General features: G+C 48.9%; 1 protein-coding gene across 7 annotated transcripts in view; it reads right to left on the bottom strand.

Moving 5' to 3' along the window:
• The window catches only part of Hlcs (holocarboxylase synthetase), a 176,963-nt gene that overhangs the window by 122,981 nt on the left and 36,013 nt on the right, over window positions 1-17,969 (bottom strand). For 5 of the 7 annotated variants that reach the window (XM_027415648.2, XM_027415647.2, XM_027415645.2 and 2 more), the window contains exons 3-5: window positions 16,339-16,501; window positions 15,180-16,096; window positions 10,259-10,441 (exon numbers count right to left, since the gene is read on the bottom strand). In XM_027415648.2, the coding sequence (XP_027271449.1) occupies window positions 10,259-10,441; window positions 15,180-16,096; window positions 16,339-16,390 (1,152 nt within the window). In that variant the 5' untranslated portion in view covers window positions 16,391-16,501. The remainder of the gene's footprint in view (window positions 1-10,258; window positions 10,442-15,179; window positions 16,097-16,338; window positions 16,502-17,969) is intronic. The other 2 variants (XM_035444285.1, XM_027415646.2) reach the window with 2 other exon arrangements.

Below are 17,969 nucleotides of genomic sequence, written 5' to 3'. Positions count from 1 at the left end.
CTCTCTCTCTCTCTCTCTCTCCTCTCTCTCTCTCTCTCCTCTCTTTCTCTCTCTCTGCTAAATGTCATTCTGAGACACAGGAAAGCAAATCTCGGGTTTTTTTTTAATTATTATAGCTTTTAATCTTAATGTTCTAAACTCTCCTTTGGACATGGGAGGCAAGTTGATGTCACATTTTTTAAAGTTCAGGATGCAAAGAAGCCTTTCAGTTTGCAATGCTGTCAGACTTCTGTCCTGACCAGCAGTATGTCCATCCTCACTCACATCTAGAAGTGAAATGTCTGAAACGCAATGGTGCCCTGTGGTAGAGCCAGCCTCCTCCTCACCCTTACCTCCCTCTCTCTACCCCGGCAAACGCACGCAGGAGGAGAGACCGACACACTCAACACCCCTCACACTGCCAATCTCCATGTGTGGCTTCCCTCCGTGGCAGAGATCCTCAGATATTCTAACCTACATCTTCTGGTCCTGAGGGTCAAGGAAGAAAAACTGCTTCCCAGGGGCAAGCTCAACGTCAGCGAACTTACTTTCACTGCAGTTTTAGCTAAAGGAGACGTACGTTTAAATGAATAAATATACATGAATGTGGCTGACATAAAAAAATTAAACACCACTAGCAAACCAATTAAAAACAAATCTTCTAAAGGCTGGGCTGTTTTCACTCATTAAAGACACGTTCCTCAGTGAGAGAATGGGGCTTAAACTCTAGAACTATCTCGTGCGGGATACTGCATCTCATGATCAATATGAGCGGGCATTGTAGTCTTTTAACTCCAGTGCTTCCCTCTCTTTTACCCATTTCCCTTGAGACATTAAAACTGTATCCATTTATAGTTTCCTGAAATGTGTCGAAGGTCTAGGATGGAAGTTCCAACACTTCTTCCTCTGCTTACATTATTAAACCAGAGCCTGAAACCCTTTTAAGAAAGGAAACTACTTTTAAGAAACTGTCAAGAAAGGTGTCCCCGAGCAGAAGCCTGGAAAATGATGCTAGAAACAGTCCCAAAACACTGGGCACCCGACACACGCTGATCCTGGCAGCAGGACTAAGAAACTGAATGCCTGTGCAGAAACGCATGCTCTCGTCCCCGGTATAGTACTGGTGGACAGACAGACAGTCTAACCTTGACGGAGTTCCCTGCTTTCCTGATGAAGTCGGAGAAAGGCACCCAGAGAACCTAGTCAAACTGCAGAGCCCTGACCCCCTCAGCTCTCACGGGAGCAATGGAGACTTGACCACCACCCAGGCCCGGCTCCAATGCTGATCTACCCATTTTGAAATTCCTACAATACCATCCATGTTTGTACAAGACACCTAGCACCACTCCCAGAGCCTTGTCCCTAAATTATTAGCATCAACAGAAAGAACAGACGGCCCCCCACTCTTACCCACCCACCCGCCCATCCCCGCTCTAACGCACACATTTGTCAAGTGGCTATCAGGCTCCAGACCCTCACATTCCTGCCCTGATGTGGAATGCCGCAGAGCCAGGCCAGGAGAAGCAGGTTTGCAGGCCTTGCCATTTACCACAGGTGCCCACCACCGGCCACCTCAAATCCAGGTCTCAACTCTGCACCTGATCACAGGGCCCTTTAATGGTGTCCCCCCAACCCCAGTACCAGTGGCCTGATTCCCGGGGACGTATTTGTTGGGCCTGAGAGACAAATTTACTAGAGACAGCTTCAGTTGGCTTCCCCGGAGGTGAGACCTTAATCCACAGCCGCTCACACATGGCAGCTATTAGGGAGCTGGTGTAGGAGACAGAAAGTATTAGCTCTTGAAGGACTTTTTATTCCAAATGAGCCTGCTTCCCATCCACAAATCTGTGACTGCATAAACGGTGGATATAAATAGTCTAAGGAAACAGAGCCGCCCTTCCTAGCCACAGTGCAACCCTGAGCAAGACACTGCAGAGCAGTGTGGGGGCCCCACCACCCCCTCCAGATCCCACGGCAAAAAAAAAAAAAAAAAGAAAAAAAAGAAAAAACAGCTCAGAGAAAACCAAAATCACACCAAAACTCAGTAAGGCTGGAAAGCAACGGGGGAGCCGTGTGTGTGTGTGTGTGTGTGTGTGTGTGTGTGTGTGTGTGTGTGTGGTGTGTGTGTGTCCGTCCCTCACAAGCATTTTCTTCCCTGCTGGGAGGGATGTTTGCCCTGAAGTGTGGACTGGCAGGCAAGATGCTGTGAGAACAAGATTCATGCACCCGGCACTCAAAGGCCTCACAAAAATACCCCACGTATTGTGCCTTCTATGTCTCAGTGTCAAAAGGAATCATGTCGCTTTACACATGTATTGTATTTGATAACAGAGAGTCAGTCAAAATGAACAAAAAAGAAAAATTTCCAGTTTTGGTGCAGGGAGAAAGAAGAAAGGAGAGAGAGAGAGGCATATGAAAGACCCTTCAAAGCATTCGTAGCTGTAAAAGCTTTTAAATGTTGCCTTTAATCCGCCAGCTGCTTGGAGCTGTGTGTTCTGTAAAGTAGCCGCCACAGACCTCAGCACATATCACAAGCCGTTCGGCGCACCTGGGGCCCCGACTTTCTCTCCCATTTGGATCTCCAAAGAGTTCTTCTCTAACTGCATTTTAGAGTCATGCTAGAAGTTTGTCTCTTATCAAAGATTCAGAACTAGGCCTAAGGCAGTAAGCAGAGGATTCCATGTCAAAACTACACTAAAAATAACGGCAGGCAGAGGTTTTTCTGTTTTGTTTTTAATGGAGAACTAGAATTTAAAAAACAACAACACTAGGCACGCTGTGCTCCAAACACCTAGTTTACAGGCTGGGGAGGAACTCAGTGTGTACGGTATGTACAGTGTGTACGGCTATGTACAACATGAGGGCAGTTTGAATCCCAGGAACTCACAAAAAAGGTGGATTCAGGGATGAGCCGGTAACTCTAATTCTGAAAAATGGAGTTTGTCAGTCAGCTAGTCCAGCTGCAATGGTGATCACCATGTTCAGAGAGAGACCCTGTCTCTAATAACAACCGTAACATTATTGTCACGTACAGAGGTGACTGAAGAAAGACGTCACTATCAGTCCCTGGCTTCCCCACATGCCACCCAGGTTAGCGCACCCACACACACACATACAAGAAAGAACCCAACTTTCAGGCTGAGGACAAAAGTGAGGCCCTGGGCTTGGTTTCCATCTACCTAAATAAGCAAATGAAAGCACAGGTTCCTCATTCCAAGGTAAAGACACAGACACACACACACACACAGACACACACACACAGACACACACACACACACACACACACACACACACACAGACACACACACACACAGACACACACACACAGACACGAGCACACACACACACACACACACACACACACCTCATCCTGCCTATTGTGGATCCAGATGAGATGATGAAGCATGTAAGAAGTCTCAATTTACCAAAAAGCATGCCGCAAAGATAAGAAACTACCAATTCTCCCAAACCGCCGCAGCGCCAGCTCACCCTCTATAGCTCTGGAATGTTTTCAGAATAAAGCGGACAGTGCGGGAAAAGAAGACCGCGTGGGATGACCTAGCACAGCGCAATGAGACCAGAAAAGAAATTTCCACTTTGATGGCTATATTTCAAAACACCATACTAAACACCTTAAGTGTGGACAATCAAAATTGAGTTAACAAGGAGGGATTCCCTGGACAGAAAGGTCATGCTAGGGACTTTCTGAGACATCTACAAACATAAAAACTGTTGTTACCCACAACAGCTAATTGCCTGCAATAGCTGGAGTCTGAGGAAGGAAATGAGCTGTCTTGGTACATAACTTTAGGTCGAATCAAAATGAAAGATTATAACTCATTTTTGCCTTTAAGCATGTACTGTTCATGCCATAACTCCCACGCCGTCAACATCACACATACACACCGCTGTGGCTTTGCCCGGTTACTTTAACAACAAACTCAGTTGTCACTTCTTGTTATGGTTACATCTCCATCCCACGGGCAAAGTAACCGGACACCCCCTCAAAGGAGTCCCGCCAAGAGTCCAGCCAGAGTCTGCTTCCCAGGTCGTGTACATATCACCACCTCCCAGACCCTACACACACCTAAAAGTTCCCAAGGTTCTTCTTTGGGGAGGGGGGGATGCTCCCTAGACCAGGGCAGGAAGTGGGTCAGGGCAGATCTGCAAACAGCCTAGGTTCTCAGAGCCATGGCAGCTCCCCTTGCTAGAGTTAGGGGCATCCATCCTCTTCGACATCCTGTGGCCACCCAGGGAACACCACCATGACACACTGGCAGGTGACTGTGCAGGGCAAGAGGTCCGGGGGCTGGCTCAGAATTCTGGCTGGCCCTACTCATTCCACAAGAGCCCCCCGCCTGAGACTACAGGGTACCCTCTTCCTTGTCATCCTTCCTCACACAGACATCAGGGGGAAATGGAAATAAGACAACTTTTCACTGGAAAAGAACCATGGGCTGGTTTGTTTGTTTATGAAATTCCATCTTTATACAAATTAAATGCTTATTCCTATACAACATCACAGAGGTGGGTTCCTTCTCTGTCTTTTACTTATGAAATCTGTGTCTCCCACCACCATACCCCACAGTGACACTGGCATTCCTGCCAACTCCCTGCTCTCTGTTGGATGGGAAGCTCACATGGAGGTCGCCATGTAACACGAGCCCATAATATACCCCACATCAACCACGCAGCCAGCCGGCCTGGCCCTTCACTGGACCCCTGTAGTGGGCACCAGGTATGAGTTTATTCATGGAGAAACAGTCCAGAGTATTCTGGACCACCCCAGCAGAAGCAGAGTACCAATTCTGACGAGCCCCAGCAACACCTTCCACTCCCACTGGTGAAAGCACCTGAAGGGCACCCATACCCCAACCCTGGAGCTCACCGATGAGCCTGGCAGCCATGGCCGTGTCACCCACTCACAGGAGATCTGCTAGCAAAGCTACGTCCCCTAAATCAGTGGTTCTCAACCCCCTAATGCCGCAACAGTTCCTCATGGTGTGCTGTCCCCAACCATAAAATTATTCTTGTTGCTACTTCATAACTGTAACTTTGCTACTGTTACGAATTGTAATATAAGTATCTGTGTTTTCCATCCGTCTTAGGTGACCCCTGTGAAAGGGTTGTTCGACCTCCAAGAGGGTGGCGAACCCTGCTCTAAATAATTAATTTCTTAAGGTTGATTTCTAAGGTTGAGAACCACTGCTCTAAATAATTAAGAGAGATGTCAGATTTTAACCAAGCGTCAGCATGTACGGAAGACCCTAAACACTCAGGTTTTAAGTACATGTGGGTTACTTCCAAAGCTTTATGACACACAATAGTTCATTTTTCTCGTTAGTTTTTGATAACTTGTTTGGCTCAATATAAAAGTAACAAACAACAACAACAAAAAAAAGTAACAAACATCCATTGGAGGCAATTTGAAAACAAGAAAGAAAATGTTAAGGTATTATTAGAATCGCCTTAAGCCTACCACCAGAATGTGTATGTATGCATACATGTGCGTGTGCGTGTGTGTGTGTGTGTGTGTGTGTGTGTGTGTACACGTTTATGTATACGTATATGTGGGTGTGTTTATATGTACATGTGTGGACATGTACATGTGTCCATGAATCATAGCTCTTTCAGCCTTGTTTCAGTGAACACGGGTATGTGGCTTGCAATGTTGATGGTTGCCAACATACTGCACTCTGTGAGGGCTCTGTGGAAGCCCTTCCTCAGGAGGACAGGGCAAATGTAGGGGACTCTCATCAGAAAGCAAGGCCAGATTGGCCATGGGAGCCTGCCCTCAGCAGTCTTTCTTTCTTTCCTTCCACGGTCGTGGGCTTTGGTAGGAGAATCCCAGGCTGGTTGTGTTGCTGAGATGGAAGGAAGTCTCGGAGCACATTCCTCATAAACGTCAAGGGTCCACTCTTCTTTACCCATCTCTCTCTATCACGGTGACATAGAACCATGTGGTGTGTGTGTTGGGGTCATAAATCTTCCGTGCTTCTTGCCGTCAGGACTCCACACTGAGTAAACACAGCTGCTTCGCAGTGAAGGTATTTAGACAGTTTCTCTATTTATTTTGTTCTTTCACGACCTGTACGAGAACAGGACTTCGCGCTGCATATATCTTGAATGAACGGGTGAGCTTTATGAACTGAGGCACTGGAGAAACTTCTGCAGACCCCAGAGAGTGCCACCAACATAACAGAAAACGTGAAGTCACACTGTGTGACACTGATATCAGGAGGATGAATAATTTCTGAACTTTACAGTGAGAGGGTTCTGTAGAGGAGGCAGCCAGCCTAGCTCAGCAGCGACACCACGTGGGGAGACGGTGGATTCCCAGGGCAGTGTTTTACAGGAAGTGGTATTCTGGATGTCTGCACAAACTCCTAACCTAAAGGCCGGTAGCGGGTCCAAAAAAATGGAACACACCAAGATCCTCTCCATGTGACCTAACCCTCTTGGGGTCAGTGAGATCTGCTGATGCAGGAAGGAAAACAAAACAAAACTCAACCCATCCCCACCATTCTGGTCTTTATGTTGAGCCAACTGAACAGGGACGAGACATCTTAAAATATCTCAGCCTCAGCATTGGGACGAGGTCGAGAAGAATCTTCTGGCTGTCCCCAGAAAGAACATCTAGTTCTGTTTCTATTTTCAAATGCATTTTCCTTATCATTGTTTGGAGAACTTTTGACCCCAAAAAACACAATGCTTGATCAGTACTACAAAGAAAACCCTGACCTCTGACCCCAGCCTCTATCGAATATTCAGAGCGTTCCAGAGCATTGAGAAGCATGAAGCACTGGATGGAGGCCCCCACAATCACACGCGTGTGCTCACGCCCTTCAATTCTCAACACAGCATAGGATTCAGTCAAAATCCAGCAACAGGAGGCAGAAGCCGTCCACAGAGCTGACACCAAGTCCGTCAGTCAGGAAGACCAGGCGGGGAGGGGAGCCCACAAACGAGAAGGGGGAGTTTCTGAACACTATTCTTTCCAAGATGATATGTGATCAGGTCCTCAATGGGGAGAGGTCTTGTATGCTGTATACAGAGCAAATATTGGCTCTCACCTTTTTTCAAGAAGTTCATTAATATTTCTCCAGTCAATTACTCAACAGGGAAACACATACCTCCCCCACTGCCTCTGGCTGTCGTTAAAAAGCCAAATTCACTGTGTGTGTGTGTGTGTGTGTGTGTGTGTGTGTGTACACACTATATTGTATGTATGTCTGAACATGTGAGAACGTGTATGTGTGTGCACACATGTAGAGGTCAGAGGTTGACATCAGAGAGCCTCTTTACTTGCTTGCCACTTTATTTACTGAGGCAGGGTCTCTTGCTGCGAGCCTCAAAGCAGTCACATGCTTGATCTCCTCTCCAGCTGCAACCTTCCATGTTCTGGAAAGGAAGTAAGGAGCCAGCCTAGGAGGCTGGGTCACACCCACTGAAGACAGTAGCCCTGGCCCAGGTGGCCCTGGCCTCTCTCCTGCGTGCTATGTGAAGCTCTGGGCTTCGTCCAGCATTTTTATGTCATACGTTCAGCCCGATGAACTGAACATAAAGCAGTGATAAGTAGTTTGCTGTTGGAATTCCTAAGATGAAGGCACAAACATCAGAAAGAGTGCAAACTGCAGAGCACATATCTGCTGCTTTGTTTTGTTTTTTTGAGACAGGGTTTCTCTGTAACAGTCCTCGCTGTCCTGGCAGCCTGTAGACCAGGCTGGCCTTAAACTCACAGAGATCCACCTGCCTCGGCCTCCCGAGTGCTGGGATTAAAGGTGTGCACCACCACTGCCCGGCAGGTGGCATGTGTCTGCAATCCTAGCACTCAGGATGCTGAGGCAGGGGGATCATAGCAAGTTCAATGGTTGGCCTTGTTGCACAGTGTGTTCCAAGCCAGTGTGGGCTGGTGAGAACTTGTCTGAAAATAAATAAATAAATAAACCAACAAATACTGGCTAGAAATTAGGTAATGAAAATGCAAGAGAGGAACGATTTTTAAATGAGAAAAGTTCATGCCGAGCTGATATTAATTTTTTAATTAAAAGCGCTACCTTCAGTCTTCTTCAAGTACCAGGAACTTGTTAAGAACATCTGTTTTTAACCCATTCAACCTCTTAACATCCCAATAATCTCAACTCTCCCAAGTACTCTCCTCCAACCCTCACACCCTCTCCCAGGGTCCGCGTCTGCGTCTGTGAGTCAGTCCACAGCAGCCACTCATCGCTCAGCTCTGCTCTCCTCCACAAACTAAGCTGGCGCAGGGACAGAGGCCAACAGGAAACACAGCACCTCCCCTTCTCACAGTGCAGACGTGAAGAGTGGATTTTGCTCTTTTCAAGTGAGACAGCTGGGTCTGGCGTGTGGAGTCCCCCTGACCACCACAGTTTTGCTTTGTGTTGACATCACTAGCCCCACAGACGGGCCTGTTACTAGCTGACAACAGAAAGAGCTCCTCGAAGTCATGAGTCACAATGAATACGAAATTGACAGCAGGTCACCATGAAGGGATTAGTGAGAACACACACCTGGAGAGCCTGGCAGCCTGCCCAAATCCGGTGTCCTTCACAGACCAGCAGTGAGCACACTCCCGAACACATTTCCAACATTTCCATTTTCCTTTTAGACTTGAATGACAAACACGAAAGCCAAAGCCTTTCTTGCCACAAGACAGCAGACATCAGCACACAGCAAACAGAAATTGTGATTTTTTTTTCCCCACTCAAAGACTTGCTGACAAAACCCCCTGATCACAACAACTGGTTTTGAGTCCAGCTGATTGCAGATTCCAAAAGTTACCCTTCAGCAGGCACAGGGGGCTGGTTCCTGCACTCCCTCCCACAGGACACCAAAGGCCAGTGTCTCAGTCACACAGAATAGCCCAGCACTAGCATGTGACACCCTCCTGTGGACTTGGAATACCTAACACACTGCCAACACTTAACAGTTGCTACACTGCACTGTGTAGCATTCAGGCAATGACAGGAAAAGCAGTCTGCCTGTGCTCAGCAGAGGCAGGATTGGTTTTAGCCGTGTACATGTGTGTGATGTGTATGTCCGGATGTGTGTTGTATGTGTACGATGTGTGTATGTCTCTGTGTGTGTGTGTATGTGTGTGTGGGTGTGGGTGTATGTCTGTGTGTGCTTATATATGTGTTGTATGTGTATGATGTGTGTATGTGTGTGTGTGTATGTGTTGTATATGTATCATGTGTGTATTTCTGTGTGTGTATGTATGTGTTGTATGTGTACAATGTGTGTATGTATGTGTGCTTGTGTGTGTATGTCTGTGTGTGTATGTGTGTGTTGTATGTGTACAATGTGTGTATGTATGTGTGCTTGTGTGTGTATGTCTGTGTGTGTATGTGTGTGTTGTATGTGTACGATGTGTGTATGTACATTTGTATATATGCATGTGTACGATGTGCTATGTATGTAATGTGTCTCTGTGTGTTCATACAAGTAAGGCTGAGCACGTGCCACGCATGGCACACGTGAAAATGAGAGGACAGCTGGATGCTGCTCTTCACTCTTCCCCTCTGCCTTGTTGGAGACAGGTCCCTCCACTCACTGCCATGCAGGCCAGGCTAGATAGCCTAGGAGCTTCCAGAGGTCCCCATCTCTGCCGTGAGGCACACAGGCACACGCTACTGCGTCCAGCTTTACACAGGCTCTTGGGGATTCAAACTCAGGTCCTCACACTCGCTCTTCATATGCTGGCCACCCCCTGGCCCAGTACAGATCTTTATGTCGTTTTCAAATATCTTATCTCAGCTGGTTGCACTCACAGATACAGAACCACGGACATGGAGAAGGTCTGTGCACTCCTGGCACAAGAACAGACCTTTCACTTCCTTATAAAGGGACCACAGACCAGACTTCACACTCATAATTCCACAGTCACCGCTGCTTCCCTACACACACACACACACACACACACACACACACACTCACTCACACTCTCACACTCACACACTCGCACACTCACACACTCTCACACACTCACACACACACTCACACACTCTCACTCACACACACTCACAATCACACACACTCACACTCACACACTCTCACACTCACCAACTCTCTCACACTCACACACACACACACCAGAACCATATTAAAGATACTGGCATACTATTATTTTGGTTTCCAAACCCGACATGAAAATAGGAATCAAGGCTGAGAACGGCCCCGACGGCAGAGTCAGGGAAAGGAGTCATGGCTCTAGGTGAGGCACCCACAGCAGGAGAGTTCCAGCTAAGCCCACACTCACCTCGGTGGCCAGCAGCAAGTACAGCGGTGTTAAGGCAGGAACTTGTCGAACATCACAGCTTAGGCCAAGGGTCATCAGGATCTCCTTAAGGACTTCGTGCCTTCTCAAGTTGCTGGACTTAAGTACGTTAAAGTCTTCCTGGGTTTGCACCACAGAAGCACTTGGGGGGAGTTCTAGGTGGACCTGAGGACAAACAACAGCAGGTAAACTCTGGGTGCCTGCATCAGAGAAGCACTTTCTGCACTGGGTTTGATGCAAATCTGAACATGACTCTTCTCCCATCAACTCTGAGCCCGACCATCTGGAGAGTGACATCAAGAAACAAGAATACAAGGATGAGAATGGGCCTCTTAAAACCACGGCTTCCAGGGCTCAAAAGTCACAGTGGAACCCACCCCTGGGTGGTCACAGATTCTCACCAGATCATGACTTTTACCATCAATTGACCGCAGGTCCTTGGAAAAGTCACACAACATGGACTAAACCATTTGGAGTTTTACACACTGCTGAAGCTAAGGAGGCACGACGGGCCAGGCTGGAAACTTCCACTCTACCCTGAGGTCAACAGGAGAAGCATAGTCATCATTTTTGACTGTTTATGGGACGTGGGGTGGGTAGAATGGACTTCCCAGACAACAGAAAGACCTTCCTGACCCCCGCCGCCACACCGGACTGAATTCTAAAATCGGGGTCTTCTTACATGCAGTCCAGGTGTTAAAGCATGATGTAGGATTTTAGGATACATACTGGAGGCCACACGGAGGTTATTAATATACAAGCATCTCCAACAGCATTCCGGGCAGGATGAAGGACCACACTGGAACTTCCAGCTCCCACAGGAGCGGATTCTGAGTGTGTCAGAGTCTGCAGGTGCCAGAACATTCAGTAGTAGCAAGCAACCCATGCTTAGTTTTATTCTGATTTTCTCTACTGACTTTCCAACCGGAACACTGGGAAGCTAAGACAGCATGGTGCCACCCTGAGGTTCTCTCAACCACTCAAACTTCGCCTGAGCTGTAACCAGGGCAAACACGTTGTCCAAAACAGGGCAAATGCTGAATGTTGGGGCCAATCTGAACAGGCTGGAGGACAGTGGTCAGGTGGTCAGTGGACAAGAGGTGGGCCTGTCCCCCAGACAGCCATTGACGAGGGACAGAGAAGAAAAGGGTGCCTGCAAGGGTCCGTACCCTGATCAATGGACCACTTCATCCACCTAAGCACATGGCTGCCCTCTGGGTTAACTTATATAGGTGGCACAAGTAAAATGAGCAGGTTATGTTCCTACAGGGGCTGAAGAGAGAGAGGGAAGCATATGGCTGAACACACACAGCCTCACTGGATGGACACAAGGAGCTTGTGCAGCACAGTGCACGGAGCTGATCTACACACAAGGAGGTCGCACAGGGAAAAGGCTTCCACCAAGCTGCAATGGGTCCCCAGGCCCAAAGAGGGCCCTGCTAAAGCTGGGAAAATGCTTTTGCTTGCTGGGCTGTGGAGGGTGGCTCAGAGGAGGATGCTTGCTTGGCATGCGTGAGACCCTGGGGGCTGCCCTTTCAATTAGAGACAGAACAGCACCCCTGACGCTGTGCTGTGTGAGGGGGCCTGGAGCCCTGACATAAGCCACAGTCATCAGCTGGCAATACTGATTGTCCACATCCTTGACCTGGCCTCTTGTAAGCTAAGGCTTCTCGACCGGACTGAAAGCCATAAGTAAAGATGTCTCGCCAGGCGTCGGTGGTGCACGCCTTTAGTCCCAGCACTTGGGAGGCAGAGGCAGGTGGATCTCTGTGAGTTCGAGGCCAGCCTGGTCTACAAGAGCTAGTTCCAGGACAGCCTCCAAAGCCACAGAGAAACCCTGTCTCGAAGAAAAAAAAAAAAACAAACAAACATGTCTCTAGCGACAAACGCAGAGCTGGCATCCAGTGGGCAGAGACCAGGAAAGCTGCTAAACGCCTATAGTCTATATGACCACACCCCACCACCAAGATTGACCTGGCCCAAAATGTCAGTGGGGCCACAGCTGAGAAAACTCTGCTATGAAACTTCCTCAGCTAAGCTGGGCAAACAAATGAAACATTTTCAAATCCATTTTCAAGCTTTATTTGGGCGACTTCATGCCAAAAATCCAGATCCATTTGATAATCTTGTACTTACTTGCCTTAACTGTCGGTTTAACGTTTTCCCAGAGTGCAATCTGCCCAGCAAGGCATGCGCATCACCAGCCCCCCTTTTTCTTCTTGCGTTCACGGGTGAACAAGCAGCTCCCTGGGCTGGGATGCCCCCGCCCGGTGAGCAATGGTACTGTGCCCTTGAAGTATTTGCCTTCTCTTACTGGGCTACATCATTACTAGATTTATTACAAAGACGAAGGCTATGAAATTGAACAGAGAACGAGGAAACATCACAGCCTGTAATAATATTTATCGGTTGACTTCAGTGAGGGGGTACAGCGACGGAGACTGCAGGAGGGCGCAGCGACCCTGCCTGCCACACGGGAGACTGGAAGTCATTTAGAACCAAAAATGCCACTCTAATCCTCTGGCCATGATTTGTGAACCTGGTCGGATTGCCTTTCCTTCTCCCTATGGCAGCATACAACTACAGTATCAAATTTTATGACAGTATCGGGGTCAGTTTAAATGGGGCAACAGACAGATGTGCCACGGCGGAACTCAGAGAAATGGGTTGCAACGTGCCCAATCAATTTCCTAGCACAAGTCTGTGCACAGAAGTGGGGGGTGGGGGGACAACTCTTCAAATCTGAAATACGGCTCCAGGAAGTGGGGTTTTCAAGAGAGGGTTTTGAGATTGCATGGTTGCTATAGAGACCATATTTGCAGAGCGGAAGATAAGAGGAACATTTAACTAGTCCATGTGGTCTGCAGCCTCACAGGAAACCTGCTGGCTCTCTGTGTGAGCGTCTGTCCCAGTGTCCGGGTGCTTGGAGCACCTCAGCCTGACCATCAGCTTAACAAACAATAGGCTTCAGACAAGGGAACAAGAGTGGGAGGCTGGGAGTGGGTGGGGCTGCCTGAGGGTGAAGACCTGCGCTCCCAGAACCCACACAAAGCCAGACTCAGTTGCACCTCCTCTAGAACCCCAGCACTCCTGCAGAGACCGGAGGCGGAGACAGGGCGGCCCTTGGAAGCCCGTGGGCCCGGGTAGCCTGGCGCAAGCACAGGAACAAACAAAAGACTGTCAAACAAGGCAGAAAGCAAACACCACATCCATAGCTGGCCTCTAACATGTGCATACCTGCAGAGACAGACAGACAGACAGACAGACAGACAGACAGACAGACAGACAGACAGACAGACACAGAGAGACTTGTTACATTGGTATGAATATTTGCATGCCTGTATGTATGTGCGGGCATGCAGGGCCTGTGGAGACCGGAAGACGGAGGCTGATCCCCTGGAAATGGAGTCATAGACAGCTGGCAGCCACCACGTGGGAGCCGGGAATCAAAGCCAGGTCCTCTGGAAGAGCAGTCAGTGCTCTTAACTGTTGAGTCATCTCTCCAGCCCTAAGGACTTAGGTTTCAAATGTTAACAAATCATAAGTAAAGAACAGAGGCCATAAAGATGTGTCCAACACTAAATACATACATGACTAAGAGTGTCACCTTAACATGAGAGGTGCTGGTCTGGAGTCCCTGCTATGCCTTTGAACTTCCTACATTAAACAAGGGCTTGATGATATTAACCAGGGTGTGCTTGAAGGCAAGAAAATACATCATATTTTAGGAAGATGGCTACCAATAATGACTAAAGTGGAAACATTTTCTGGCTAGTCCTTGGTTAACCTGAGGGTTTAGCTGGCCTTGCCTCCTGCTTCCACTCCTCAATCACATGCAATTTGGTTGACCGGGGTATTCATAAAAGCCCTCAGCTAGCCTTCCACACGCCAGAAACCCAGCCAAGAGTACCACTAGTACAACTAACCACAGGCACTTGAATTCTTGAATCCTTGGGTTTGTAAGTGTGGGGTGTGTGGTGTGTAATGTGTGATGAGTGCTTGTGTGAGTGGTCTATGTGTGTGATGTGTGGTGTGTGTATGGGTGTGGTTGAAACAGAAGGTAAACTGGAGAGGATGGAATTAACTCCATCCTCAGAAAAAGCCACCGTGAGAAATTCCCGGCATGGCACAAGGCTGATTCAGCTCCAGCCAAGGAACCATAAACAGGTGCGAGGAAAACCAAACTGTGCCCACCCCAGACAAAGTGACCCCATCCTGGTGGTCAGGCAATGACTAATTTTGGTAAATAACATTTTCTTGCCACAACTGCCCTTGTGGGCAACTGTTAGTAACAATTTTGAAATTCCCGTAGACCCTCATCAATGAATCCAATCCTGAACAGTCAAGGCACATACCACCTTGCTTGAATATTTTTTTTTACTTTATAAACCCCTTGCAATTGAGGCCAGGCACCCTTTTCCTGCAGCTGCTGCGTCGGTTTGCTGGACCAGGTCCCTGCTGAGACTTGTAACTTAACATTAAACTTTGAGCATTTGCATTGCTGAGTCGGCTCCTTGGTGGTCTTTTCTGGGGTCTCACAAACTCAAAAAAAGTGTGTGTGTGTGTGTGTGTGTGTGTGTGTGTGTGTGTGTGTGTGTGTGTGTGTGTGTGCGCGACATAAAAACATATAAGCTTATGGGTGGAGCCCACAGGATAATCTCATTTGCTATTCCTCAGTGCGGCTCACCTTGGTTTTTGAGACAGAGCCTCTTACCAGCCTGGAACTGACTGAGGAAGGTTTGCTGGTTGTCCAACAAGCCCCAGGGACCCATCTGTCCCCACCTCCCCAGCAGCTGGATTACAAACACACACCACCACGCCTGGCTCTTTTCATGTGGTCCTCATGCTTGTGAGGCGGGCACTGTATTGCTATGGCCCCAGCGGTTCTTTCCCGTCCCCATACCTGGCAGAGAACGGCCTCTCCTCCACGGCTTCCAAAAGGTGCATGTACAATCATCTTGTCCTTGTCTGGATTCTCTAGATGGCCCTGGAGTTTGCCAGGGCCGGGGCCTTCCTCATAAACACAGCCGCTGCTCAGGACATTAAGCCGTACCTCACTCCCATCAGCCTTTGAGAAAACCAGGTTCTGGGCTGTGTTCCGTAGCATGTCCCTGCTTGTCACCTGAAAGCCACCAAAGGTGAAGGAGGAAGACAGGCCCAGCACCTTCCCTCCCTGAGAAAGATAGGCCATGAACTTCTGGTGTATGTCTTTGGGGATAGGTTCCCTGGTGGCAATTACCAATAGCAGGCAGTTGTCGGGCCAGGGGTCCCTGAGAGCACTGTCTTCTGGCAGATGGTAGAGAGCATAGCTGTCAGTGTCCACACAGTCAGTCAAGACAGACAGCACCTGCTGGAGCCGGCCCATGGCTTCCTCAGAACTGGAGCCCACATACAGCAAGATGTTGGGCGCCTTTCCCGAAATGTTGCCTCTCCTCTGTTCCTGTTTAGGGTGGAGTTCCTCGGCAGCACCGTCCACGGGGCTGCTGTGATCACAGGGAATGTCTGGAATGTTCTCTGCCGATGCAAACCTCACTGACTCGATGGTGCTGTTCTCAAGTTCCAGACACTCGTGGCAACTAGACAGGTGAAGCTGATGCCCGGGATCGCCGTCTGCAGCCGGCACACTTCCTGAAGCACAGCCTCGCCTCAGGAGGGAAGAGCCTTCATCAGCCCTCTTCCAGTCACCTTGGCCAGAATGCTCCATGACTCCCTGCCCAGGCTCGGTCTCAGGGGAAGGTTCTGGGCTCAGGGGTGGGGCTTGGACTTGCTTGGTGGAGGCCCCGTTGGCTTCCTTCGGAGCGGGGTCCTTTAAGTGAACTGCTAGAGCAGGAAAATGGGAGAGCTCATTAGTCAGCCCTACCGATGAGAAATCCACGGACTAAAGCGTGCTTCCTGTCCACCCCAACCCCCACATGTAGTAATTGTGTATGTCTTCGGTGAGATCAAACCTGTAGGCTAAAACGGAAAATAAATATGGGCCCTAATTCATGGCATTGGGAAGTCACAACGGCCCTCTGAGAATCATGTGACTCCCCATGGAAACATTTCCTGAGGTCACTTACAAACAATCTTCTGGGCGACCAGGCCATTATCCATCTGCAGCCTCTCCTCCATGAACGCCGCCCCAAGCTTGCTGAAGTCGTCCACGCTCGCTCTAGCAATCAACTGGTAGGGATCTCCGGGTCGGCAAGCTACTGGCAAACAACAGTCCGACCATCTTACAACCTGAGGAAAGCAGGAGAGGGGGAAAGGGGCTGAAAGCTTTCACTTCTCCAATGACCAGACACGATACTTTACCCTCAGGCTCCTCGGCCCTATGGTACAGTCAGACAGGCTGCATCTAGCAAGTTACTAGCTATCACCTTTGATCAACAGCAAAGACATTTGGGCCCAGACATCCTCAACCCGACCTAACAAGAGTGACCGATTCCAAAGCACTAAGCAGAGCTCAGATGTGGAGATACACGCCTCTCACGCCACCCACTGAAGGGGGCTATGGCCTGAGGATCTGAGTTCAAAGACGACATAAGCCACATACCGAGATCCTTAGAAATCAAAAAGGAGAACTGTAGGGATGGTTCCACGGTTGGCTGCTTTCCAAAAGGACATGGGTTCAATTCTCGGTACCCACACGGTGACTCTGTCCAGGGAATCTATTGCCCTCTTCTGGCCTCTGTGGACACCACACCCACGTGGTGCACAGTCATAGGTGAAAGCAAAACACCCATACAAATAAAATTAAGTGTAAAAAGTGTAACTTAGACATAAATAAAGGTGACCAAAGTCTCAACTGCTTTGGTGTGCTAAAGGCAAAAGGGGCAGTCTCCAGACTTGAGTAAAACCTATCTGCCCTTTTGTGACGGGCACAGGACAGGCGTCTCCCCAACACCCAGTAATGTGAAGGGAACCTGCCCACCAGCTACTTTCCAGTGCAGTCGGGGGCCAGCTGCAAAGGTCTACCTGACCTCCACCCCAGACAGAGTGCATTCCAGGCACCAGAACTGTCCAACACATACCCAGTGTCAGAGACGGGAAGGACGGTCCACAAGCCCGCCACTAGAGGGCGAGAGACACTAGGCCAGGAAACAGCCTTCCCGTTTGGTTATCAAAGGATTTTCCACAGGAGATAAGACAGGCAGTCTCTGAGGGTTCCCAGCGGAGAAGAGGGTGCAGCTGAACGTCCGGGAAGCCTGACTGCAGAGTCCAGGAAGCCAGAGTCAGACTCAAGCTCCACGCAACGCCCTCCTGGGCCCTGTGCAAGAATCTGCACCTCTCAACACCCTCTTTGTAAAGAAGGAAAAATGATAGCCTTACTCACCACCTCAGGTCTGTGTGGCAGTGAGATTACAGAGAGGGGGAAATGCCGCCGGGCAGGGGGGCGGTGCTGGAGAAAGTCACCCCAAGAGCACTCCTGGCTGTTTCTGAGGACCTGAGTTCAGTTCCCGGGATCCAACCCCCTCTTCTGGTCTGATACATATATACATAAATAAATTATAAATTATATCTTTTATTATAATAATAACAAAAGGAGTAACACTTTGGCTAAAGTCCTCAATTAGTGCGAGCTGTTTCCATCAGCAACAAGAAGCAAGGCAGCCTCTGTGTCACCACCAATGAGTCCTCAACACCCCAAAAATGTCCTCAAGGGCACACTGCCCCGCAGTTCACAGCCAGGGGTACAGAATTCTGAACT

This window comes from Cricetulus griseus, chromosome 4, assembly GCF_003668045.3.
Source record: "Cricetulus griseus strain 17A/GY chromosome 4, alternate assembly CriGri-PICRH-1.0, whole genome shotgun sequence".
Lineage (NCBI taxonomy): Eukaryota > Metazoa > Chordata > Mammalia > Rodentia > Cricetidae > Cricetulus > Cricetulus griseus.
Note: the sequence above shows the minus strand (reverse complement) of the source record. Positions and strands in the feature narration are given on the sequence as shown.